The sequence below is a fragment of the Camelus ferus genome, chromosome 16 (genome assembly GCF_009834535.1).
Source record: "Camelus ferus isolate YT-003-E chromosome 16, BCGSAC_Cfer_1.0, whole genome shotgun sequence".
In the NCBI taxonomy this organism is placed as follows: domain Eukaryota; kingdom Metazoa; phylum Chordata; class Mammalia; order Artiodactyla; family Camelidae; genus Camelus; species Camelus ferus.
Genome location: NC_045711.1, coordinates 35,508,665 through 35,536,279, shown reverse-complemented (window position 1 = coordinate 35,536,279; position 27,615 = coordinate 35,508,665). Strand labels below are relative to the sequence as shown.

Sequence of the window (27,615 nt, the reverse complement as noted above, 5' to 3'; positions counted from 1 at the left end):
CATTTAAAAAAAAAAAAAAGGGAAAGATAGGCACTGGGTACACCATAAGTGCAGAGAAATACTGTCATGAGATTTGGAAAGCTTTAAGATGACGTAACAGGGGTGCAGGTTACCACTTGTTGTCAAATGGAAGTTTAGGGGCTCTTTCTGTTTCTCCTTAAAATCAAATCAGCCCTCTGCAAGCCACAGGCAACTTGTTTTCAGGATCCAGACGACGACCATATTTTAACTTGTTTAAGAAGGATGTCCCTCGGCAAAAACCAGTGAGACTGACTACTACCCACAAGACTCCCACCTACTTTCCTACATGGTTCACAAGATCTGTTTTAAGTAAACCCTAAAGACCAGACCCAGTGCAAACTATGTGCTCTAAAGGGGATAACTGATGGAACAGCAAATAGTGCTTAGCAACCAGACTACTCCAAAGACTAGAGTTCTCTGGGAATTTAAAAAAAAACCCAAAAAACAGCAGAATTAAAAAGAAAGTTGCAGTAATATCCTAATGAATAATTTCACTTATGAATCCTAAGTCTTAGGAAAGTCAAAATTTTTCAAATCAAGTAATTGTGCCTGATGAGAAGCTAGGATGTCCAGAACCACTAACTGAGGGCCTTTAAAACAATATCTAAAACCATGTGATCAAGTATCTAAATCCTACTCTGGGTTCTCTAATGACAATACTGCCAAGGTTTTTCTAAATTACTTGCTGTGCCCTCTGGTTTACCCCCTTCCCCCAGTCAGAATGCTAAAACCATGCCTTGGAAAAGGAAGTAGCAGAACCTCAGCAGTTCTATTTTTATACTTCAGTATAAGCAGCACGTCCAGTTCAAGCTACATTAACTACCAAGAGCAAACACTTTTATTTCCATCTACGTGGAGAAAGAAATTACATTTCGTTACCTGAAGTATTCACTGAAGCCCCAAGGAGATGGCAGATGAGAAAGAAAAGTAAAGAAAGCAAATGCATGGAAAATTCAGAAGGAAAGGAAGGCAGGGATCTGCATGCCATTAACCATTACTTTTCCAGTCTTCTTTACGCTTTCATATGTAACGGTGCTTATGGTAAAAGATGCAGAGAAATCTCTCCAGCTCTTACAGTTCTTCATAAGCAAGAAGACTGAGAAAAGGATAATCATTAACAAGTCATTTTAAATTTTCTGGATAAGAAATGGCTAAGTTGAATTTGTAATCATGGTAAATCATAAGAATATTCAACATATGTTTACTTCTCCCCTTCTACACACCTCGCCAATCATAACCCCTATGCCTGGTGATAGAAAGAATCATTTTCTGATTTAGCCATTTTCTACCAACTCATTATTGCAAATTACTGATCATATTCACCAAATTATATTAAAAAGAAGGGTTTAAAATTGGTAGTGTTTTAGGCCATTTGCAAACGTTATAATCTCAGGCATGGAAGAAAGTCTCATGAAAAATCTACATTTCTGAGATTTGAGGGTCCCAAGTTTCCTTATCTTTTGCATTATTTAAAGGGTGCAGTTGCACCTGCAGATGCACTTAACTCTGTGAGGTCTTGTCTCCTATCAGGGCAGTGACACCTGAGCCTGCTTTTTGGCCACAGCAGGGCAGGGGCTGTTGAAAGGCACCTGGTTGAGACTACGAGCAAACAGCAAGAGCGAGCAAGGCACTGACTGTGCACTGGGAGAGAAAGGGGAGAGCTGTTCTTGCCAGAAGGCACCTCATCCTGGAATGAGAGGGATGGATGACAAAAGCAGTAGAAGAACCACTTGCAACCAAGGTCTCATGCTCAAAAGTACTTACAGAGATTTTTTTTAAAAAATGCTTTGCAAAAGTAGGAGGGGGAAAACAACATACCATGGGTAGGGCATGACAGTCATGAAGACTTAGATAGAGCCTGCCTTCTCAGGATTGGCATTTCATGTTTAGACCTATTAATCACAGAGAAAATTCCTAAACCCATAACTACAATGTGAAAATCTTATATCATCCTTCCAAGTGGTTCCCCTTAGTTTGTTTTTACTTTTTATTATAAAATTAACAGTTTAAGTGACTATTTCCCTTAAGGGAGTCCATTTGTCAGTCTTCACTCAGAATTTCTTCAGAATGAACTAGACTAGGAAGCCTATCCCAATCCTTAAACTCAGGAGGTTATGAAAAACATTTTCATACATCTCAACAACCTCCCAGAAGTAAACTAAAGACTATATCAAAAGAGGAAAAAATGGGGGAGGGGGGTAAAAGAGTTAAATCCCAAATAACGATAAAAGTAACTGAACTTTGATCTTGGGGCCAGATTTACTTTGAATCTGGGGGCAGCAGCTTGGGTGTGTATAGCATGTGGAGGCACTGTGTTCAAGGATGTTTCCTGATATGACCAAGTAATATATTCCTTGAACATAGGGACCATGTCTTACTCATCTCATGCCTCGCAAAGAGTAGGTGCTTATCAAATGCTCCATGAATTAATGAGTATAAATAAAATACTATTTAGGCAGTGAGCATACTGGAATTCCAGATTATGTGTTCATCAGAACCATTTGGTATTAGTGGCCATGCCTGTTGCAAAAGACCTGAAACACTTGGAATGAGTAAATCACACTATTCCATACCCTCTAATGTGATGATATTGGGGACTGGTGAAAGAAGTTACCGTGAGTCTCAGAATTCTCAACTAAGTGAACAAACTGAATATTCACACCAACCCTCCCTGATAAAGAGCCAGATCCTGATTCTTAGGAGGACTGGACAATTAACTTCGTATGAGCTTCTCCCCTTTCCCTTGCTCTGGCAGATCTTTTTAATTAGCATGGCTTCTCTGAGTCAGATCCTTAGTTACTGAGGAATGTATCACACCTTCAGCTGACTTTCGCTAGCCCAGTGGTTGTCACACTAGCATTCCCCAGAATCACCTTGTGAGAATAGATTGCTGGGCCCCACCTACAGAGCTTTTGACTAAATAAGTTTGGTGTGAAGACTGAAAATTTGCATCCAGACAAGTTCCCAGGTGAGGCTGAAGTTGCTGGTTGGCAAACCCCTGCGCCAGTCTAGAGAACTAGGGAGAGTTGTTCTTTCCTCAAAAGACAGAAATTAAACGTAAAACTGAGAATATATCAGATGCTAACTAAAATGGGCCCTCCATTTTTTTAAAAAGCTTTGCCAATTTTTGTTGTTGTTGAGCAAAGGAAATGAAGAACTTATGGGAAGGAACACTGAACAGTGACTGGGACAAATTCTGAAACATCTGATGTTAATCTGGTGGCAAAGACACCTATAAAAGAGTTACCCATATTTTAGGCCATCAGAAAAAGCATGTCCAGGCTTAAAGCTAAGACTCCTCCCCAGTTTTAATTAGGAGAAGGAAGCCTTCTGAAAGCCTTGCTCCAAATCCTTTCCTTGGGGTCACCTCAGCAAGCTGTCACCTGGCAACTTAGTCACCTACATTTTTAACCCAGGAACTTATTAACATTTTTCCCTACAAGGTAATGCAGTTGAGTTTATATGAAAATCCAGGAATTTCAAACAGGCATCCTACCAGTATTTCCACACAACACTAAGAAAAGTCCTTGAAAAATCAAACTGTGACATGTGCTTCTGAAGCACTTAAAAATGTGCTGAAAGGTCAATAAGCAAGCACACAAAAAAAATTAAAATTTAATGACAAAAAGGTTTTGGAGATTAGATCTTTGTTATAGTTTTAAGTATAACCAAATGTTTCTTACTGCTTCAACTTTACCCTTAAGCATATACTTACCTTAAAATATAATGTAAAAATTTCATCCAACTATGTTTATACAACTATTTTAGGGTTCCTTTCCCCATTTTGAGATGAAAAATTGCTGAAAATGCAAAAATATACAAAACCATGGCTGGCTGGGTACTGCATGAAAAATGGAACATAATCTGACATTTCTTCAACTAAAACGGTGCAAAAATGGTATTGCTTTCAAATCAGCAAATTAAAATAATCACTGGAATAAAAACATGGCCCACTTGTGCTGGTGCAATCTCAGCTGCTCAAATACCAACAGAAACGATAGTCTGACCTCATCGAAAAACTGCTGAGTTTTGCGAAGTATAAATTTTAATTCAGTCAGTTCCAAGAAGTTTCTCTTCAGAGCTTCCTGGTTTGTGTTGATTTCCTTCAGTTCATTTTCAATCTTCTCGAAATTGGCCTACAGAAAAAAAAAAAAAAAAAGAAACCTATTAACTCAAACTCAGCTTAATATGCTCGCTCTGAAAGACAGGTGAATCCATCCATCCCACAGAACTCTTGCCACCCTAACAATTCAAAGGTATCTTATATTCACCCAGCAAGTACAGTTAGCCCTATATATCCTTGGGTTCCACATCTGCAGATTCAACCAACCACGGTTAGAAAATATCTGGGGGAAAAAAATTTCCAGAAAGTTCCAAAAAGCAAAACTTGAACCTGCCACCCACCAGCAACTATTTAGAATTTACATTGTATTTGCCACTACTTAATAGTATTTGCATTGTATTAGAGATTATAAGTAATCTAGAAATGATTTAAAGTAGGAGGGAGGATGTGCATAGGTTATATGCAAATACCACAGCCATTTTAAATAAGGAACTTGAGCACCAGCAGATTTTGGTGTCCAAGGGAAGGCCTGGAACCGGTCCCCTTTGGATACTGAGGGACAATTGTACTGTGTTTTTACCAGGGCAATTTTCTTTATAATTTTTGTTTGTTTGTTTGTTTTTGCTTAAAATGGTCTTTGTCTATTATATACTCTTGGTTAAATCCCTCAGGGGACTTTGAATAGACAAAATAATTACTGAAAAGTCTATTGGCTATTCATTTAGTCTATGAGATTAATAAATTACTAGACAAACTGATACTCATTCAATAAAATTTCAATAAGCCAATAATTAATTTAATAAGCAAATAATTTATTTAGTGGCATGTGATAGTTTTTGAGATACCACAACATTCTATACCATAAAAAAAGGGAATTCATTTTAATCCCATGCACAAGAAACTTGCAATCAACAGACAAGGACAACAAGAATTAGCCTACTCTCCACCTACTCAGAAAAGTAATTTAAGGAGAAAGAAACTTATCTGGCTTCCTCAGAAGAACTGTTTACCTCTAAGTCAATCATGTCCCGGGGGAAGGGCACCTCTGGGTTTTCGCCAGTGTCCATAATTGGGATATTAGCTTTCCTTATCTCTTTCTCAACAAATCCTAAAATGACAGAATGAGGACATTCATGTCTAGGTGCACATGTCTGGAATTGCCAATATTTGAGGAAAAAAATAAGATGACCCCAAACCTGCCTAAAAAGAGCTTCATTCTAAGAAAGACATTTTTACATAAAATAAGCAGAATATGTAAATCCCTTTTTCTCCACATTCCTCTTCCTCCAACCCCATATTCTCTAAAGCACAGGTACCTCAAAGAGGGTTATCATCCCACTACTGTCTTCCTTCCCTCTTGTGACCTTAAAACTGGTCCTCATCGGTGTCAGCACTCTACCCCGTGTGACTATTACTGTGTGATGGCTCTGCTCACAGATACTGTTGGGAGAGGAGAGCTTCAGAAGAGTGTGATTCAATAGAGCAGTTGCTGCTTAGCACGCTAGGGAGACAACTCCAGACCACAAGGGTTTCATTAAATTTGAAAACAGGTTGGTTTTGAGTTAAAACAAAACAAAAAACAAAGCACAGAATAAGGTCCCAAAATATCAAAAGAGAAAAGTGTTTCAGGTGATAACTACTGACTTATTTTTTTAGCATGGGGACTAAATTCACCTAACAGCTACCTGAAGACTGGCATAATACAGTAGGAGGATCTTGGGTTTTGGAGACATAGAAAACCTGGATTCAAACACTGATTCCATCAAGACCGTTTATGTTCTTGGGCAAGTCACTTAACTTCTCTGATGTTTGGTTTCCTCATTTACTAAATGTGGTATCACCTATCTTGAAGGAATGCTGTGGGGAATGAATGAAATAAAGTATATGAATACCCAAACTCTCAATAGGACCTTAACAGATGTTAGTTTCTTCCCCCACAAGTAGCTCAAATTAAAAGATGGCTATGCTGACATCTAAAAATGATGGTGTTCTGGGTCCTACCTCTTAGAATTCTATAATGTAGTGCTGCTATAAGACTCTTCCCACAAAAAAATAACCAATATATTCAGCCTGCAGCCTTATCATCTCAAAGTTTCCATTAAGCACCACCTAGCCCAAACACCACAAATCTACTTGTACACAAGAAATTCATCTTCACATCAGATTGCAAGATTTTTCCTCTCCTTTTCCTCCTATAGTATTTTCTTCCTTTATTGAGAATGTTAATTTAAATCAAATGACTCACAACAGGAACATCATACAAGACCAAAGTGCACATACGAAGCTTTCGATCCATTTCTTCACATCTTCTAACTTCATTCACAAATTTCCGCTGGAAAACATTCACATCTGGATTTAACTGCAAAATAAGAACAGAATACTAAATATTCAAATGCTATATCTATTTCTTCTCTTTCACAAACAACACATCCTGCAAAGTGAAAACCTAATTTTCTGTCAACGTATAATGCAACGCTAATAAAATCTGTCTAGTGATTCACACCACATGCTTTGGGGACAGTCACACCAACTAAAGGTAAGAACCCTCACTGCTGCAACATATAATGGAATGGAGGCAAATTAGACAAAGCACAGTGGTGCAAAATGCTCTTCCCAGGCCGAAAGTCTCCACTGAGTACAGGTGCCCATCCCACCCCTGCCAAAATTTGGGCAATGGATATGATAGAAGCTCTGCCTGGTTTTCCTTCTCTCCTTCTTCCCAATCAGACGAGACAGAAGGCAAACTTTTCTTGTTCTTTTGTCCCAGGATCTTCACCTTCTAGGTCACAGGCTGGTTTATTCATTCATACATCACACATAATTTTCAAAGCAATGTGACAGATATTCTTAGAAATTTTGTAAGAATAAAACAAGTTCCTACTTATTAAGAAGCTTGCAATCTAATAGAGAAGAAAGATGAGTTCAACTAACAATATAGCACGTGATAAATTCCATATGAGTAATAGAAATAAAGAACTATAGCTACTTACTCAACATTTATGGAGCACCAAATATATGCAGACACTGTATTAGGCATTGGTATAAATACAAAGAATAAGATATGTCTTAGCTTTAAAGAGCTATCAGTCCCAAAGAAGAGACAGACATAAACCAATAAATACAACTTGTGTTGTTAAAGAGTAAGTAAAATATTGTTGGCAATTTCCTATACTAAACACATATCTACCTGCCTCATGACGGAGCATTCCACTACAAGGCACCTGCTTAAAAGGAATGAAAACATGCCCACAGAGACTTATACAAGAATGTTTACAGTGGCTTTATTCATAATAGCCCCAAATGGGCAAAGATCCAAATGTCCATCAATAGAAGACTGGATAAAGACATTGTGATATATTCATATGATGGAGTACTATCCAGTAATTTAAAAAAGAATCAAGCAAAATGAAATAAATCTCAAAAATATTATGCATAAGTGAAAGAAGTCAGACATAAGAGCTTGTAATGTATCATTTCATTTATATAAATTCAATAACAGGAAAAACGAACCTATGATGGTAGAAATCAAAACAGTGGTTACCTATAGGGGGTGGGGACTGACCAGAAGCAGGCACAAGAAAACTTTCTGGGCTGCCGGAAATACTCTGTCTTGATTAGGGTGATGGTTATAAAGGTGATTGTGGTGATGGTTGTACAGCTCTGTGAATATACTAAAAATCACTTAGTTGCACACTTTAAATGGACAAATTGTATGGTATGTGAATTATATCTCAGTAAAACTGTCAAAAAATTAGTAGGAAAAAACCTGGACACATAATTCACCAAATTAACAGATTAAAGGAGAAAAAACATGATAGCCTCAACATATAAAGAAAAGTCATTCAAGAAAATTCCACAACTATTTGTGACAGTAATGTCAGGAAATCAGAAATTGAAAGGACTCTGTATAATCTAATAGAATCTCTCCAAACTTAAGAATAAACATATTTAAATGATACAAATTTAAAAGATTCTCCTTAAAGTTGGCAGCAAGACTGGAATACTTTGTGATAGATACATAGCATTTTGCTCTACTTCCTTATTAACAAAAATCCCAATTTTGTTCAGGGCAGCAACTGATCAGTTGAAAAATCACATTTCCTAGGCTCGCTTGCAGCTAGAGTATGTCATAATTTTGGTCAATGATAAATTAACAAAGTCTGCTGAGAATTTCTAGGAAAGCTTTTTCCCTCCATATGTAAGACTTCCCCTTCCTCCTTGCACTTCCTTCTTCCTGCCTAGCATACGGATGAAATGCTGGGAGCTGTTGTGGTCATCTGCAAGGACAAAAGCCTTAAGGACAGCCAAAGAGAAACACAGAATTATCTTAGGACACTGATGACAGTGTGAAGCCAGGCTTTGTGTTACATGAGAAAAGTACACCCCTACCATTTGGGTTTTCAATTACATACAACTAAACACAATCCTAACCAGTATTAGCTTGTTCTTACTCTTCTTCAACATGTTACTGAAGGTCTCAATGTCTATGGTAAAATAAGAAAAAGAAAGAAAATTAAAAGGAAAAAGGATTTGAAAGAAAGAAATAGCTAACTTTCTGATAGTGCAGTAAAAAAGATTATATCAAATGTGGCAAAATGTTAACAACTGGTGAATCTACATCAGGGTATTCAGGCTTGAAATTTTTCAAGACAAAAATTTAGGAAAGAAGAAAATACCAATAAGTAAAAAAGAAAAATAAACTTATGCTTGACAAAATATACCATAAACAGAGGGAAAAGACAAGGCATAGCCTGGAAGAAGTTATCAGCAAAGGATCAGAAAAAGATTAGCTTCCAGAGTACATGAAGAACTTGGAAAAAAAACCCCAAAAAACAACACTACAGGTCACGGGGGAGGGTACAGCTCAGTGGTAGAGCACGTGTTTAGCATGAACATGGTCCTGGGTTCAACCCCTAGCACAGTACCTCCAAATAATAATAATAATAATAATAATAATAATAATAATAATAATAATAATAATAATAATAATAATAATAATAATAATAATAATAAAGATAAAGATAAAAATAAAAAATAAACCAAATTACCTCCCCTTCAAAAAAAAAAAAAACAAAAACCCAAAAACCCCACCAAGTCAATAAGCAAAAGACAAATAAACCCAATAGAAAAACAGGCAGATAATATGGACAGAAGTTCATGGAAAATGAAACCCTTTATGTCCAATAAACAAATAAAAAGATATTAAGTGTACTAATCTAGAAAATACAAATTAAAACAAGATACTATTTCCCACCATCAGATTACCAAATTTCTTTTCTGTCTGAGCACAGACGTGTCGACATAATTGTGGAACGACAGGAACTCTCAACCAGCGATGGGAGCATGAACAGGTACACTCACTGTGAAGTACACTCTGACAGCATCTGACAGTTTGGGATGTACACAATGCTCAGCAATGCCCCTCCTAGTTATAATCCCTAAGCAGCAGCAGGTTCATGAGATCAATACCATTTTCATGTAACACTAAGAGTTCGTTTGCCTTTTTCATTCTCATTCTCTCATGACTGTTCAGTGAAGTTTTTCAGAGGCTCATGACATATGTCACGACAGGCTGACTGCAGAAGTCAATATAAGAATCCAGCTGTCTTCTATTAATTCAGACACTAAAAGGTTTTCAAAAGTGTAAAAGCAATACCACTCTTCTTGAAACTATTTTTTTTTGTTTTGGAAAATATAGTTTTTTTCATAAAAATGTTATAACATGTAGTGTGTTTATTATTATAATTTAAAATAATTTAATAAGTAAATACTTTAAACATTTCTCAGTTTTAATTTCCAATATAGTAATATTGATAGCTATAACTCACATAAAAGCCCTTTGGGATCCTCAATAATATTTTAAGCATATAAAGAAATCTTTAGACCAAAAAGTTGGAGAACCACTGCCCTGGAGAAACTACCTCACATCATACCACAAGACATATAAATGTATCTTCACTGCAACACTATGAAAGCAATGAACTGCAATCAACCAAAATGTTCATCAGAAGGAAAAAATGATCAACTGTATATTCTTACAATAACTATACAGCAATTTAAAGGAATGAACAAGCACTACCTGTATCAACATAGTCAAATCTTACAAATGTTAAATTTAAAAAGCACTTGCTAAAGGATACATACAATATGATACCATATACATAGTTTTAAAACACACAAAATTATACTACATATTATTGTTTAGTGGTAACATACATACATAGCAAAAGTGGAAAAAACACATGGGAATGATAAAAGCAAAGATCACTCTAGAGATTACCTTTGAGGGGGAGGAGAGAGAAATGAACAGCATGGAAGAAAAATATATAGGAGCTTTCAATTATTTGTAGAATGTTTCTCTTAATTACATAGTAGATAACATAGTTACAGGCATACCTCATTTTATTGTATATCACATTATTGCACTTTGAAGATACTGCATTTTTTATAAATTGAAGGTCTGTGGCAACTCTGCACTGAGCTAGTCTATCAGCATGATTTTCCCAACAGCATTTGCTCACTGTGTCTCTGTGTCACATTTTGGTAATTCTCAAAATATTTCAAATTTTTCCACTATTCTGTTTAGTTATGGTGATCAGTGACCTTTTGATTGCAAAAAGATTATGACTCGTTCCAAGGCTTGGATGATGGTTAGTATTTTTTAGCGGTAAAGTATTTCTAAATTAATGTATATACATTTTTTTAGACTTATTGCAACTGCACACTTAATAGACTACAGTATAGTCTACAGTCTACCGTATAGCATAAATGTAACTTTTATATGCACTGGGAAACCAAAAAATTTGTACTCACTTTATTCAACTATTCACTTTACTGTAGTAGTGTGGAACTACAATAAATATTCATTGTATTATCCCCTATAATTTTTTGTATGATTGAAATAAATCATAAATAAAAGTTAAGAACACTGAGTAGACACAGTGGGTGTTAGGAAGGGAGACACCAAAGGACCAGATGAAGGATTGCAAATTAAGGGTGACTTAGGTTTGCTTTAGGTTTCAAGTCTAGAAAACTGGAAGAATATTGCTGCATTAGCTCACATTTAGAAAGTCAGGATGAAGAAATAGTCTGTTAAAAGGCAAGGTGTTGGGATTTAGACATACCAAGCTTGAGACACAGAGATGACAAAAACCTTAGAGTTATAAATTCAGGGACGGTGTCTGGGAGGTCAGGACCAGAGGTACAAATTTGAGACTCACTGAATAAAGATGGAAGATTTGAGAATAGATGAGATCACACAAACACACACAAAAGGTGATAAGGGATGATGTGAGTTTGGAGAAGCTTATCCGGAGATAGTACAGAAAAGAGCTTAGGGAACACTGACACCTACGGTGGATGTAGGGAAGATAAAACAGAGGTTAGTGGAAGATAACAAAGAGTCCTCAGAAAGGTTAAGAAAAGGAATCTGAGTCAGGTAGGAGAAGATTCAAAGAGAGGTAGCAGAAAAAGGTTCAAAGAGAATAAGGAGTAAGACCACATCACTGGGTCATACTTGTGCAACTTCATCTCAGACAGAGAACTTCCTGAAAGCCTGCCAATTCCAGGAAGCCAGTATTTATTACTTCCACTCCTTTCTGACCACTCCTCTTTCATCCATCCATTCATTCCAACAACTATTGATTATCTCATATGTGGGCACTACAGATATAATAATGAATGTGTCTGTCTTCCTGGTGCTTAGATCATAGTGGAGGAGGCATTCTTTCATCAGCCACTCACACCAATGAATGTAAAATCATGACTACGATGAATGCTGTATATGAAAGGTACACAGAGCTTTGATATTGCACAAGAGGGAATTGCTAACTACTCCCTCCTTTTGGGAGCATGTATTGTGCCTTCCTGATCAAACTGTACACTCCATAGGACATACTTTTTATACTCTTAGACTGTCCATTTTCTTTTGATATCTCCTCCAAGTGCTCAGCATAATGCTTCAATATAATGAGTATTCAATATATGCTTTCTTATATACTACATATCTGTAACTGGATGCTTCAGATTTTGTAATAAATATGTCCCATTGTATGGAAGAACTATGACAATTTTCTTTAAAAATACCATGCTATGGGTGTTAAGGAGCCCAAAAGTAAAGAGCAAGCCTTGAACAGATTAGGTTGGCGTCCTCCACCTGCATTCCAAGCAAATACTTTGAGAATGCTTAGGATTAGTCTCAAAGGGGTAGCTAATAAAAATATGGAAGAATTGGCACAAAACATTTCTCACCTCTACAAAGACAACTTGAAGTGTACACTCTTCCAATAGTAAGCTAGTGTTATAATGTTATTTTTGCAAATAAAAAGCAAAACATTCATCATCAGGCAATTGACTATGACAAGAAAAATAAGAGTTCAGCGCTAAACAAGCAGCAGCCCCACAACTACTTACATCACGAAACTGAACCTTTCCGAGTTCTCCTAATTCACTAACACAACAATAAGCAGCTTCTGATTGTAGAAAAAGCTGGGCCAGCGTCATCTCCTCACTCCGGAAAAGCTCCCCCATGGCGGCAGAAAGGACAGGTCAACTGAGTGCCTGGATTTCTCTCCGATCTAAGGCAAAAAGAGAAAATTATATGACCTTGGAATTACCAAGAGGACTGAGACCCCCGTTTTGCATTTTATTTCTTCCATCCCATGCTGAGAGGTCTTTGACAACTGTTTTGACATCCTGCTTAGAAAGACAGAGAGGAGAAATTGTGAAGCTATTACTGAATCCTCTCTCAAAGACTGCCTGATGAAATCACTTCCTTTGCATTCAACAACAAGATCAAATGACAATAATTTGAGACATCTCAACAGATAAGAATGTATTCAAATTAAAAACAGGAACTGGGAATCCCAAACAGCTCTTTAATACCTTGGACACAATATTATGAGGCAGTGACATTCGCAGTGTTCTTTTTTTTTTTTTTTTTCTTTTTTTGCTTGTGTCAGGCAACAAACAGAAGAGACCTTGGTGACCCTCTCATAAAGGATGCCTCTGTTGTGACTAGTTTTCTGCCCTCTACTGCCAAGTTCTAACAGTCAAAATCCCAGCACTACCCTAAAGCTAAACCTACTTTAAAGGGTTTAACTTTCCAAACTCCTCAGAAAACATCATTTTCTCCCAAGAGAATCTAAACATATAAGCGTTAACTTAAAGGAAAAAAAAAAAAAAACCTTGCATGTTAAGCTCAATTTCAAGTCAAGCATGACAGGAATACATGGTAATGACAAAGCAATTTTTATCAAGCCAGAGAGAATAAGCTTTCGACCTCCGCAGCTTTTCTGTTTCTTATCCCCACATTCAAGATTAATTACATTCTTCCACCTGTTAAAGCTTCTCATGCATGAGCTAATAAAGGTTTCCTTTTTGGGCGATCTTACCGTTACCGGGTAGGAAAGACAATTGGCGCTATCAGTGGTCCTGAAACTGCAATTATTTACTCCCAGTTAGCTATTGTTAAGGCACAGACTGTACAGTCCTTAAACTCTACAAAATATGCATATTTTTCGTATCATGAGGGCAACCCTAATGATAGATGAAACTGGCATCAAAGGAAGAGTTATTCTTCCGGAAGCTTAGGAGACATTTTGAGAAACTCGAATGACAAAACCTTGTGCCTTGACCTTACAAGGAGGCAAAACAACACATTCAGATATAAGCAAGGATTTCTCAAGAGATTAGGTAGTCTGACTTTACGACTGCCTACACCTGAATCATCCAAAACAGCTGTTACTAGCTCCCACACACCCCTCAACAACAACAGATTCCATAACCTCTAACTAAACACGTAAAATTAGGCCAAATCAGCATAGTTCAGAGGCTGCCAGTAACGACAGTCTCCAATGAGTTGCCTCCCTGTTTCTGTTCTTTAGTGATTAGAAGTCTCCCTAGAACATCTCTATCCCACTGGAACCAAAGAGAAAACTAAAAAGGCCAAAGCAATTCGAGGGTGTGGGGTTACAACGCAAAAAAAGACTTATCCTGAGCAAGATGAATCCAAATAAAGCGCTCCCGCGCCCTGCTTCATTACTGTCATCCAGTCCTCGCCTCCTAACTAGGTATTCAAATCCACCTGCCTCATTTCCTGTCTACCTAATGAGAAAACAGGAATTCTCTGAGCCCAGGCACACCTACCTCCTGGAGTAGGGAATAAAAGGGGGAAAATTCTCAAATTGAGAGTCCCTTTAAGAAGCCCCCAAATTCTTCTGCCTACCCAATAACCTTCAGTTCCTCCGTCTTCTACTTAAGTGGGGGAAGGGATCAGGACCTCCAAAAGGGAGTGAACCTCCTGTTCCTCTGACCACAGGAGGGGTGCCCGAAGAGGGGTGAACCCCCATTTCCCCTCAGAGACCTGAGGTCCTTGCTAATTCCTTTGACAAGCGAGGGGGCGGTTAGGGGGGATTTGCTGTGCCCCTTGGAGGCTGTTCCCTGCCGCGCTGTACCTACAAGTCCCCGCTCACCTCTGGCCGCAGGCCGAGCCGCCGCCACAGCAGCCGCTCGAGACCAAGCCCACAGACTCCGCAGCTCTGGGCAGCAGCGCCTCGACGTGCGTGCGTCCGCAAAGCCCCGCCCCCGCGCCGCTGCCGGCCTCCGCCCCCACGATGACCTCATCGTCGTTGGCCAATGGGGTGCGGCCGGCGCCGGCAGCCGCATTGCGGAATCGCGGGGGCGGGGGCGAGAGCCTGAGTGCTGACGCCATCTTGTTCCCGGAGCCGCGGGTTTTGGCAGGCAAGGGCTGGAGAGCCGGCTCTGGCCGCGCAAGTGCTCAAGACATTAAGTTCTTGAGCCTTTCAGAATCTCTGCTCCCTACAGATCCTTCAGGACAGGCTGTCTGCTTTCTTTATTTTCATACCCAGGGAATTCGCAACATTTCTTCCTCGACGGAAGTAGCATGAAGGGGAGAAATCAATATGAAATGACTTGAGAGCTGGAGGGGGGCTTTCAGCCAATCTCTTGCACGCGCGCGCGCACACACACCCTTTCCCCTTATTTTACAGAGGAGAAAATTTGAGCCCCAGAGTGGGGAACGACTTCTAAAGGTGCTCGTCGAGCTTTGTACAGGGCCTCATTCATTTAAGTATGGAAAAAATCTGTTTAGAGGGGAGGTAATTCGTTGTATGTATTTGTTTATTTAATGGAGGCACTGGAGATTGAACCCAGGATCTCGTGCATGCTAAGCATGCACTCCTCCACTAAACTATACCCTCCCTGAAAACCTCTCTTTAAAAAGGTATTTGGTTCAGTCCCTCCAGCGACTGTCCAGGGTCTGTTTTTCTCCAATTAACAGTGGGGAAAACCTTATTAGACAATATACTGTGAAAGTAAATTTTGAATCTTGTATGGTGGATGCCTGTGGGCCCATTTGACCGCTTAAGAGTTTTCTGTTACTCAAAATTTGTAAAAGAATAATGTTCTTGAAAACGCGTCAGTGATGCCTATTATTCATAAAAACGCAATTTGTCAGCTATTGATATCGATTCCCTTTTCTTGACCTTTTAAGGAGGAGTGGGGATCCCAAGTGTTAACCAGAACTGTATTAGGAAAAACTCGGAAAACTGGTTATTCATACTTAGTGGGTGGTGGAACCCTATTGAGATTCAAATGTAATGAGTGAGATATGTCTACCTGGCAAAAAACATCATCAATCTTGCTTTGCCAGCCTAAATGAAATAATGAAGGGCAAAAACGAACGTTTTGTTTGCACTTTCTATCTCACTTTGGGAATGAAGATATAACTTCATTACGGTTTAGTTGAGAAGTAGCACCTTGGAGAGCCCCAGACCCTCCCTTTCCCTGTAAGCTTAAATGCTAATTCTCTCAACTACGCCTCACCCTCGCTTCCCGCAAGGTGAATAGGGACCCACATTTGAAAGCCTGCCAAGTTTTAGAAAAACTATTACACAAGGACTCTCATTTCCTTCCTTTGAGACTCAAAAAAATATTTTCTTAAACCTCAGGGTCAGCTGCTTGTTAACCACAAAATTTTCATACTCTTCCTTTAAGTCAGCCTTTCATCTGGACTCACCTCAAGTCCCTTGAACTCTCTTTTTCCGCGGCTTCTTTGAAAGTGTATCCTCTCAGAGCTCCGTTTCTGTCTCCTTTCATCTCCCGCCATCAGTCTTTCTCCAGTGTTCTATTTATTTGCCCTCCATGCTCTCTTCCTTGGTAGTCTTACCTATTGTCAGGCCTAAATGTCTAGATGTAGGACTCGTACCTATTTTTCCATCCACCTCCCTTCTCCAAGGTTCAGAGATGGAATTTCAAGCTGCCTGTATAATGCCATTCAGGCAAAAAATGCTATGTGGCAGACATGGTGCTAGGTGCTGGAGATAGTAAAATGAAACAGACATGCTTCCTATCTTAGAGGAACTCACAGCTCGATAAGAAATAAAGGTCCAATAATTATGAAAGAGAGAGATGAGTGCAGTGATTAATACTATGTGCCAGCCACTTTTTAAAGTGCTTTATAAATATGAACTCATTTAATCCTCACAACAATACTAGGAGACAGATACTATTATTGTCTTTATTTAACAGATGAGATGGTGAAATTGAGGCACAATAATTTGCACAAGGTCGCTCAGCTAATAGCAGAGCAGGATTCAAACCCACCCAGTTTGACCCCATTTCTTGTGCTCTTAAGTACTGCACTTTTCTGCCTCTGTTAGTAGTGCTATCTCTGAGTCCAACCTGAATTCACATCTTGGTCTGCCATTTAATATCTCTTTAGGACTCTCCAAGCCCTAGTTTCCTCCTCTATAAAATGGGGTTAATAATAGTACTTCCCTCATTGTTTTTTGTAGGGAAGAAAACGAACTTGGTACAAGCGTGGCACTCAGTCTGCATTCAAAAACTGTTAGCTATCTTGCCGTCATCCTTATTGTTGAGATATGAAATATTGCGTGATGGACCTGAGGATGTCAGAAAAGATTATATGGAGGAGGTGACATGAGTTTTGAAGATTTAGAACTCTCACTGAAGAAAAACTCTTCTTCTAAGATCCTTAATCCTGCTGATGGCATCATTGTTTTCCTAGTTACCCAGACTCCAAGCTTAAGCCATACTAAATTCCATTCTTTCTCTCTCATTCCAAATTTAATCAGCTACATGTTGTACTCATTGTATATCCTGTATTTCTTGCCTCCACCCCTTTATCCTTTTTATTTTCATTGCCGATAACCTAGTACAGGTCCATTTGCCTCTGTCAGATAACTAAAACAGTAGCCTATGGGGCGCAGAATGATGTAGTGTAGTGGAAGACCACAGGCTTTTGTACTATCCTGAACTAGACTCAAATCTCAGTTCCTGCGTGTATTCCATCTGATATCAAATGTAAGAGGAATAAATCTCAGCTCTAACAGTTCCAAGGTGTATGAACTCGAGCAAGTTAGTTCACCTCCTTGAGCTTCCTGTTCCTCATTGGAACTCTCATGGGACTTTTCTGTATCTCTTTTTATAAAACACAGTCCTTTCTACCTGAATTTTCTCCCCTCCCATTGAGCTTAACCAATTCTTGAATGAATGGGTGAGTGGGTAGATGATTCTGAAAGAAATGGGGACCTTCTAATAGAAATCTACCATCAACAAAAGAACACATGTATCAGACAAAAGGGATCACAACCCCCTTTTCTCTTTCCCCTTTGTTTTATTTTATTTTCTAAATTTTTTTTTGTGTGTGTGTGTGTAGAGAAATAATTAGTTTGATTGATTGATTGACTTTAATGGAGGTACTGGGGATTGACCCAGGACCTCGTACATCCTAAGCATGCACTCTACCACTGAGCTATACCCTCCCCCTCCCCTTTGTTTTATGGACCTCTTTATCTGTGGGTATGAGAGTTCGTGACAGATGCTTGTATTCTTGTAACAGAGATATGAAAGACAGCTGGGAAAGGTTCAGAGCAGACGCTAGAATCAGAAAATGTGTGTGGAGTCATGAAAACTTTGCAAGATTGTCAAGTTTAGCACAATAATACTGCTGATGTTTGTATTCTAATTAGTTCTCAAAGTTACTCTACGTCAGAACATACCTATGAGGAAAATGCTCTTTAAGTTCAATGATGAGTACTTTTATAAATAGCTTTCAGTCATCAAAAGTCCATCATTCCTTCAGCAAACATCTGTTACATGTGTGCTTTATACCAGGCATAATGTTAGAAATTGGAGATGCTAAAAGCAACAAGGAGCTTATCAGGGGAGAAAGACAACCAACTAACTGTGATGTAATATGCACAATATAGCAGCTATTGGAGTAGAAGTCTGTTTAAACAGATCAGCTAATTATAGAGAGCTAGCTAATGTGAGTCACATTACATAAGCATACAATAAGAAAGCCTATATCTGTACAAAATTACATGCATATAATTTGATTGTTTACAGTGATACTGCTTTCATTACTATCATGAACCATCCAGAGATCTACAGTATGTCAAATCACCTGAATAGTACATTTAAAGAAATATTTCAAGTCCTTCTGTAATTAACATGCTCCTAAAACCTGCACAATCTTAAGCTGTATAAGCATGTCACAGAAAGTGCTATTTAGAGCTTATCATAACAGTATTTATGATGGATTGTTTTTAAAATAGAATCATCTGGGTTTATGTATTTGTAGCCTCACACAATGTGCAATAAACAGTGCAAAAGACAAAAAATAAAATAAAATGTAATGCTACTTGTTTGCATTCTTTGAGTGACAGTAGCTGAGTGTAATGATTTTATGTGTCCAGTCAAATAATTTTTTTTGGTTTTTCCTCCTAACATAAAAGTGAACTCTAATTCTGAAACTGTTCTACCAAGGATCTGATTCGAGTGTTGAATGAGAGAATTCTCCTGCCACAGCCTCTAGGTGACCTGTTATCAGCTTTGACCTTTGTTCTTGAAATATTGATTCACAGAGACATGCAATTCCTTTTGCAGTTTCACTCTGAGTTCCTCAGGATAAGACTCTGCTCCTACTTGCAAAGCCTGTTAACATTTCAAATGAGAGTCTTTAAGTAAAAATATACTCATAAATAGATTTTGAGGCTCCCTTTGAAGCTCAAGGAATGTCGGCTTCCTTTAGCTCTGGTAATGATTACATCCACAAGGGGATATGAATGAGCCCAAGGCATGTGACATTTTATGCAACCCTTAAGACTTGTGACCAACACATGAGACAAGGAGCCTCTTAACTTGTGGGAGTTAAGAATGCCATGGAAGGAGGCTTCTTAAAGTAATAAAACTGAGAAAACTTGAGATGTGAAGGAGGGAAAGGACTGAGTGACATGAGGCAGAGAAAACTCTCTGTGACATTAGACGTGAAATATTTGCCCAGGTAAACAAGAAGTGAGTTCAAGATTTCTGCAGCAGAGAATCTGGCAAATGTTTCTATACTGGGTTTCTAGCGACTTGGAGAAAGGAGGTGAGATCTGTAGTAAAGAAATACATTGGAAAATTCCAGCAGATTCATTGAATCTGGTTGATTCAATGGTCAAGGGATAGATTTGTCTTGATCTGTTGTAGTCCTACTGCTTAACTTAGTGCCTGGCATTCAGTGTACACGTAATACATATTTTTGAAAGAAAGGAAGCAAAATTGGGAGTTCAGTTTCTTAATTTGTGATGAACTGATGTGGGTTATTTGTATTTGTAGTCACGCAATTATTTAAGGCTGGAGATTGCTATGCTTTACAGTTGGGTTGTTTTTGTTTTATAAAAGCAGTTTACCCGACTTGTGTGGGATTTTAAGGAGGGAGAGTGGTGGGGAAGGGAGCCTGCAGGAAACTTGTAGGGAGGATGTATAAAAGCATGGTCTTCAGAGAAGAAATTTTTTCTTAGGGGAAGCAGAAAGTTATCCAAAAGGAAACCTTCAGTTGGAGATTGCCTTGAGCTGTATTTTCATTACAAGTTTCTTTTTTGCTTAGAGTCTTAGAGATTCTGAATACAGGTGAACAATTATTTATATTTAAAAAACATACTTTGGGACCTTAAAAATTTCTGGCAATGTGTATAGCTATGGAGAACACCACATTTGAGTAAAATCTGTGTACCCAGAAAATGGAATTTCTGGGTACATATCTGAAGAAAAACAAAAACACTGATTCAAAAAGATACATGCACCCTAGCATTCATAGCAATATTATTTACAAGTGCCAAGATACGGAAGCTACTGAAGTGTCCATCAACAGATGAATGGATAAAGAAGATGTGGTATGTGTGTACACACACACACACACGCACACTCTCTCTGAAATACTACTCAGCCATAAAAAAGAATGAAATTTTGCCACTTGCAGCAACATGGATGGACTTGGCATTATGCTAAGTGAAATAAGTCAGATGGAGAAAGATAAATACTGTATGTTATCACTTCAGTGTGGAAACTAAAAAATACAAGAAACTAGTGAATATAACAGAAAAGAAGCAGCAGACTGACAGATGTAGAGAACAAACTAGTGGTTACCAGTGGGGAGAGGATAAGGGGGAAGGATAATATAGAGGTAGGGGATTAAGAGTTACAGAACTACTATATATAAAATAAATAAGCTACAGGGATATATTGTACAACACAGTGAATATAGCCAATATTTTTATAATAACTATAAATGGAGTATAAACTTTAAAAATTGTGAATCACTATATTGTACACCTGTAGCATATAATATTGTACAGCAACTATGTGTCAATAAGAATAGGTAAATAAATAATTAAATAAATAAATAATAAAATCTGTGAGGAAAGTGAATTTTAGGAGCTTTCTAGGCAACTTGTATATGCCTCTCTTCTACTCTGTCATTCAGTAAAAGGTTTTGTGCTTGATATAATCCAGGCCTAGATATAGGAAATTGGACAAAGCCTCTAACCCAAAGGAGCTCAGAATCCATAATACAATAAGGACTTTGTTAGCAATATCTAGGTAGTACTACGGATGCTCTGATAGAGGCATCATTAACTATGCTTTGGAACTTTTACAGAGATAAAATTTGAGTTGTCTTAAAGGATAAGAAGTTGTTTGCCTGTGAACAGACTATGAACCTGGTCTGTTCTCTGCCAGCATTGGGAGTGACTCCACCACCTCTGCACAAATTGTTTCTTTCAGGACTGCATTGGCGGGAGGGTATAGCTCAATAGTAGGGCACATGCTTAGCATGCACGCGATCCTGGGTTCCATCCCCAGTACTTTCATTAAAAAAATTAAAATAAAAAGATCGAGTTAAAGATCAATCTTTTAATAATGACAACACTACATATGAAATTTTATGGGATATCACTAAAGTCGCAGAGAAAAATAATTATACCTGTAAATGTGTTTATTAAACAAGAAAGAATTAAAGTAAGTTAAATAAGCATAACTCAACATGTTTTTTCCTTCTAGTTTTATTGAGGTATAATTGACATACAGCACTATGTAAGTTTAAGGTGTACAGGGTAATGATTTGACTTATATACATCATGAAATGATTATCACAATAAGTTTCGTGGCCATCTGATATAGGTACAAAATTAAAGAAATAGAAAAAAACTTCTTTCTTTGTAATGAGACCTCTTAGGATGTACTCTCTTAACTTTCATATATGAAATACAGCAGTGTTGGCTGCTCTCCCTCCTGAGTGTGTATCTGCTTTTTCTTTAACCTGAGCACCCAACCCCCATACCTCATGGCCTTTCTCTCACCTTCTGAAACAACCTACACTCTATGGAGTATGTATCTTTCTAAATAAATCTACTTTTACTCAAAAAAAAAAAAAATACAGCAGTGTTAACTGTATTTATCATGTTGTGCATTATATCCCTAGCACTTATTTATCTTATAACTAGAAGTTTGTACTTTTGACTACCTTTAACCAATTCCCCCTCACCCACCCCAACCACAAATCTGATCTCTTTTTCTGAGTTTATTTGTTTGTTTTTGAAGTATAATTGACCTACAACACTATGTTAGCTCCTGCTACACAACATAGTGACTTGATATTTCAATACACTTCAAAATGATCACCAAGATAAGTCTAGTTACGATCTGTCACCATACAAAGATATTATGTAATTATTGACCATATTTCCCACACTGTACGTTTCATACCCATGACACATTTATTGTGCAAATGGAAGTTTGTACCTTTTAATCTCCCTCACTGATTTCTTTCCTCCCCACATCCCCCTCCCCTCTGGCAACCATCTGTTTGTTCTCTGTGTCAATTGTTCTCTGTATCAATAACTCTGTTTTTGTTTTATTATGTTTGTGCATTTGTTTAGATTTTAGATTTCACATATAAGTGAAATCATATAGCATTTTTCTTTCTTTGACTTATTTCACTTAGCATAATGCCCTCTAGGTCCATCCATGTTGTCTCAAATGGCAAAATTTCATTGTTTGTGAAAACATCTTCTTTATTGATGAGCACTTATATTGCTTCTATATCTTGGCTATCGTAAATAATACTGTAATGAACATAGGGGGTGCATATCTTTGCTAATTAGTGTTTTTTTGTTTTCTTTGGATAAATATCCAGGAGTAGTAGATTATATGGTAGTTCTATTTTTTAAAATTTTTTGAGGAACCTCCATACTGTTTTTCATAATGGTTGCACAAATTTACATTCCCACCCACAGTGCACGAGAGTTTCCTTTTCTCCACATCCTCAGCAACACTTTTTGTCTATTGTTTTTTGATAATAGCCATTTTCATAGGCATGAGATGATATTTCATTGTGGTTTTGATTTGCATTTCCCTGATGATTAGTGATGTTGAGCACCTTTTCATATGCTTGCTGGCCATCTGTATGTCTTCTTTGGAAAAATGTCTATTCAGATGCTCTGCCTATTTTTTAATTGGGTTGTTTGTTTACTTGATGTTGAGTTGTATGAGTTCTTTGTATATTTGGATATTAACCCCTTATTGGATATATCATTTGCAAATATCGTCTCTCATTCAGTAGGCAGCCTTTTCATTTAACTGATAGTTTCCTTTGCTGTGCAAAAGATTTTTAGTTTGATACAGTTCCATTTGTTTACTTTTGCTTTTATTTCCCTTGCCTGAGGAGACATATCCAAAAAATTGCTATGATCGATGTTAACGAGTATACTGCCTATATTTTCTTCAAAAATTTTTATGGTTTCAGGTCTTAAATTTAAGTCTTTAATCTATTTTGAATTTTTTGTTTGTGTGTATGGTGTGAGAGAGTAACCTAGTTTGATTTTTTTGCATGTAGCTGTCTGGTTTTCCCAAGATTATTTATTGAAGAAGCTGTCTTCCCCCCTTGTGTATTCTTGCTTCCTTTTGTCTTAGATTAACTGCCATGTAAGCATGTGTTATTGTCAATATTTACCTTTATATTTATTAATATTTGCTTTATGTATTGAGGTGCTCCTATTTTGGGTGCATACATATTTACAACTGTTATGTCTTCTTCTTGGATTGACCCCTTGATCATTATATAATGTCCTTCTTTGTCTTTTGTTACAGTCTTTGTTTTAAAATCTATTTTGTCTCCTGTAAGTATTGCTACCCTAGCTTTCTTTTCATTCGCATTTGTATGAAATACATTTTCTCATCCCTTCACTTTTACTCTGTGTGTATCTTTAGATCTGAAATGAGTCTCTGGTAGGAAGTGTATATATGGATTTTGTCTTTGTGTCCACTCAGCCACTCTATGTCTTTTGATTGGAGCATTTAGCTGACTTACATTTAAAGTAGTTATTGATAAGTATGTACTTATTGACACTTTGTTCATTGTTTTTGTAATTCTTTATTGTTCCTTTCTTCTTTGCTTTCTTCCCTTGTTTAATGACTATCTTTAGTGTCTTTTTTGTGTATTTATTGTAGATTTTGTTTATGGTTATTGTGAGGTTTATATATAGCTATATATATATGATGATTTTAAGTTGCTGATCTCTTAAATTTGAATGCACTTTAACTACCCTGCGTTTTTACTCCACCCTTTTTACATTTATTGTTTTTGACATCATATTTGACATCTTTTTTGTATGTATCTCTTAACTACTTATTGTGAATATAGATAATTTTAACACTTTTGTCTTTTAACTCTCCTAACTTTATATATGGTTGACTACCTCTACTGTATATTTACATTTACCAGTGAGATTTTTCTTTCATAATTTTCATATTTCTAGTTGTGGCCTTTTCTTTTCCTCTTAGAGATGTCCCTTTAACATTTCTTATAAAGCTGGTTTTGTGGTGCTGAACTTTTTTTTTAGCTTTTGCTTGTCTGTAAAACTTTTTATCTCTTCATTAAATCTGAATGAAAGCCTTGCAGAGAAGTTTATTCTTGGTTGTAGTTTTTTTCCCTTTCACCACTTCAGACATATTGTGCCACTGCCTTCTGACCTGCAGAGTTTCTGCTGAAGTCAGTCAGCCTTATGGGAGTTCCCTTGCATGTAACTTGTTACTATTCCTTTGCTGCTTTTAATAATCTCTTGTTTTCTTTCATCTTTTGCCATCTTAATTACAGTGTGTCTTGATGTGGTCTTCTTTGGGTTAACCCCGCTTGGGACACTCTCTTTTCCTGGATCTGAATGTCTGTTTCCTTTCTCAGGTTAGGGAAGTTTTCAGCTGTTATGTCTTCAGATATGTTCTATGACCCTTTCTCTCTCTCCTCTCCTTTTGGGACCCTTATAATGTGAATGTTAGTATATTTGATGTGGTCCCAGAGGTCACTTAATATGTCCTCATTTTTAAAAAATTCTTTCTTCTGTTCAGCTTAAGTGATTTCCAGTACTCTGTCTACCAGTTTACTAATCTGTTCCTTTGTATCATCTAATCTACTGTTGATTCCTTCTAGTGTATTTTATAAATTTAATTAGTTAAATTCTTCATCTCTGTTTGGTTCTTCTTTATATTTTCCCTTTGTTAAAAATTTCTAACTTCTCACTCTGCTCATCCTTCATCTCCCAAGTTCTTTGAGCAACTTTGTGATTATTACCTTGAACTTTTTATCAAGTAGATTGCTTATCTCCTCTTTACTCTTCTGGGGTTTTAGCTTATTCCTTCATATGAAATATATTCCTCTGTTGCCTCATTTTGCCTAATTAGCTATTTTTATTTCTATATAGTTGGTAGGCTGACTACATTTCCCAACCTTGGAGAGGTGGCCTTTTGTAGATTTTCTATGCATCCCAGCAATGCATTCTCCTCTGGTCACCAGAGCTATACTCTCTAGGGGTGCCCCCTATTTGGGCTGCATGTGCCCTTCTTTTATAGTGAGCTGACTACTGTGGGTAGTCTGGTAGGTGTTGCTGGCCCCTGGTCCAGTTGGTTACCAGGTCCTGCCTTGCGTAGAGTCTGCTGGTTGCTGGTGGGTGGGGCCAGGTCACAAGGTGGCTGGCTATGGAGCCCCTCGGGGTCTGGGGGCTAGTGCTGTCCCATTGGTGGGCAGAGCCAGGTTCCAGGATGAGTGGTTGCAGGCCAAGGGTCCCGGGTCTAGTGTCAGCCTACTAGTGGGCAGGGCAGGGTGTACCAGGGCTACTGCTGGCCTAGTGTGTAGAACTGGTCCTGGGGTCTCTGGTTGCAGGGCCCTAGGGTCCCTAGAGTTGGTGTTGGCTCATTGGTGGGTCGGGCCAGGGCCCTATGGTCCCAGTTCTAGTGCAGACTCACTGGTCAGAAAAGCTAGGTCCCAGGGTCTCTGTATATAGGGCCCTGGGAGTCCTGGAGCTGGTGTTGACCCACTGGTGGATGAGGCTGTTTCTTGACACAGCTCTCTGTGGGATCCAGGGTATCCTGAAGCTGATATCAGCCCTTGATATGATTGCTGGTGGGTGAGGCTGAGGCTCAGGGGGTCCTAGGGCTGGATCCTACCCATTTGTGGTTGAGGCTGGTCCTGGGGCTAATACGAACCCACCAGTGGACAGGGTCAGGTCCTAGGACATTGGAGGACCAAGGAGCCTTAAGGGAGCTGGGCTACTGGTGGGTGGGGCTGTGCACTACCTGGCTAGGTGCTTGGCCTGAGGTCACCCAGTACTAGCACAGACAGGCTAGTGGGCAGGGCTAGGTCCCAGTGCTAATAAGCTAGAGGGAAGATTCCAAAATTGTTCTAGCCAGCAACAGTATCCTCATAGTAGAATGAGTTCCTAAAAATGACTGTTACCAGTGTCTGTATCTCCACAGGGTGAGCTCCAGATGCCTCCTGCTTCTCTGGGAGTCTCTCCAGGGTCTCCTTTTGAATTGCTGCTTTTTTCCTAGGTCTTGGAGCGTGTTAGATTTTGTGTGCACCCTTTAGGAGTGGAGTCTCTGTTTCTTACAGCCCTCTGGCTCTCCCAAAAGTAAGCCCTGTTGGCCTTCAAAGCCAAAAGTTCTGGGGGCTTATCTTTCTGGTGCAGGAACCCTGACCCGGGGAGCCCAACGTGGGGCTTGGACCCCTTGCTCCTTGGTGAGAACCCTCAATCACAAGTAAAGTTGTAACTATCCTCCCATTTGTGGGTCGCCCACCTTGGGGTATGGGTCTATAGGACTATACCACATCTCAGCTTCTCCTCCCTGTCTCGTTGCGGTTCTCTCTTTATACTTTTAGCTGTTGAATATCTTTTCTACTAGTCTTCAGGTCTTTCTTATCAATAGTTGCTTTGCAAATAGTTGTAATTTTGGTCCACCCATGGGAGGAGGTGGACTCAGGGTCTTCCTACTCTGCCATCTTGGCCACTCCCCTCTCAACATGTTTTAAAAACACAACAAAATAAACCCAAGAAAGCAGAAAGAGAAAAATAATAAATTTTGCCTTTGTGCAGATGGCTTGGTGGTCTATGTAGAAAATCCCAAGGAATGTATTTAAAAATAAAAAAACCAAGCCTCTTGTACTAAAACATGAGTTCAGGATTAATATATTTTGACAAATGACTTAAAGGATAACAAATATAAAAGCCTATTCTTTTTGAATATTAATAAAAAAATAGGAAAACATCTGGTAAGGGGAGTGAGAGAAAGATTAAAAATATTATAAGAATGAGAATTGGTTTTAACAACAGACATGGAAGAAATGTAAAACATGAAAATACTATATAAAATTATAAATATAAATTGTTGACTTTTAAAAAACATTTTTTGGGGGGTAATTAGATTTATTTATTTTTAGAGGAGCTACTGGGGATTGAAGCCAGGACCTCCTGCATGCTAAGCATGTGCTCTACCACTTGAGCTATACCCTCCCCCACAATAAATATAAATTGTTAATAAATGTTAATAAAATTTTAATAGACTGGGTGATTTTATTTAAAAACTATAAATGAACAAAACTTACTTTATTTTACACATTTTGTTAGATTCATATCTATTTTTTGAGCGATTATAAATGGTATTGTATTTTTAATTTCAGTTTCCATTTGTTCAGTGACACTGTGTAGAAATACAATTGATTTTTGTCCTTTTATTTTATATCCTGCAGCCTTGCTGAACTCATGTGTTAATTCTAGTTTGGTTTTTTTTTTCCTTAATACATTCTTGGGGATTTTCTATATGGTACACCATACCATCTGCACAAAGGCACAATTTTACTTCTTCTTTTCCAGTATGCATCCCTTTTATTTCCTTTT

General features: G+C 38.0%; 1 protein-coding gene across 7 annotated transcripts in view; it reads right to left on the bottom strand.

The window, feature by feature from the left end:
* ATP6V0A1 (ATPase H+ transporting V0 subunit a1) overlaps positions 1-27,615 on the bottom strand; it is a 76,313-nt gene that overhangs the window by 34,274 nt on the left and 14,424 nt on the right. For 6 of the 7 annotated variants that reach the window (XM_006175184.3, XM_014551043.2, XM_006175185.3 and 3 more), the window contains exons 1-5: positions 14,557-14,686; positions 12,497-12,660; positions 6,365-6,443; positions 5,095-5,192; positions 4,029-4,157 (exon numbers count right to left, since the gene is read on the bottom strand). In XM_006175184.3, coding sequence (XP_006175246.1) covers positions 4,029-4,157; positions 5,095-5,192; positions 6,365-6,443; positions 12,497-12,613 — 423 coding nt within the window. In that variant the 5' untranslated portion in view covers positions 12,614-12,660; positions 14,557-14,686. Of the gene's footprint in view, positions 1-4,028; positions 4,158-5,094; positions 5,193-6,364; positions 6,444-12,496; positions 12,661-14,556; positions 14,687-27,615 lie in introns of those variants that run through there. The other variant, XM_032457225.1, reaches the window with a different exon arrangement.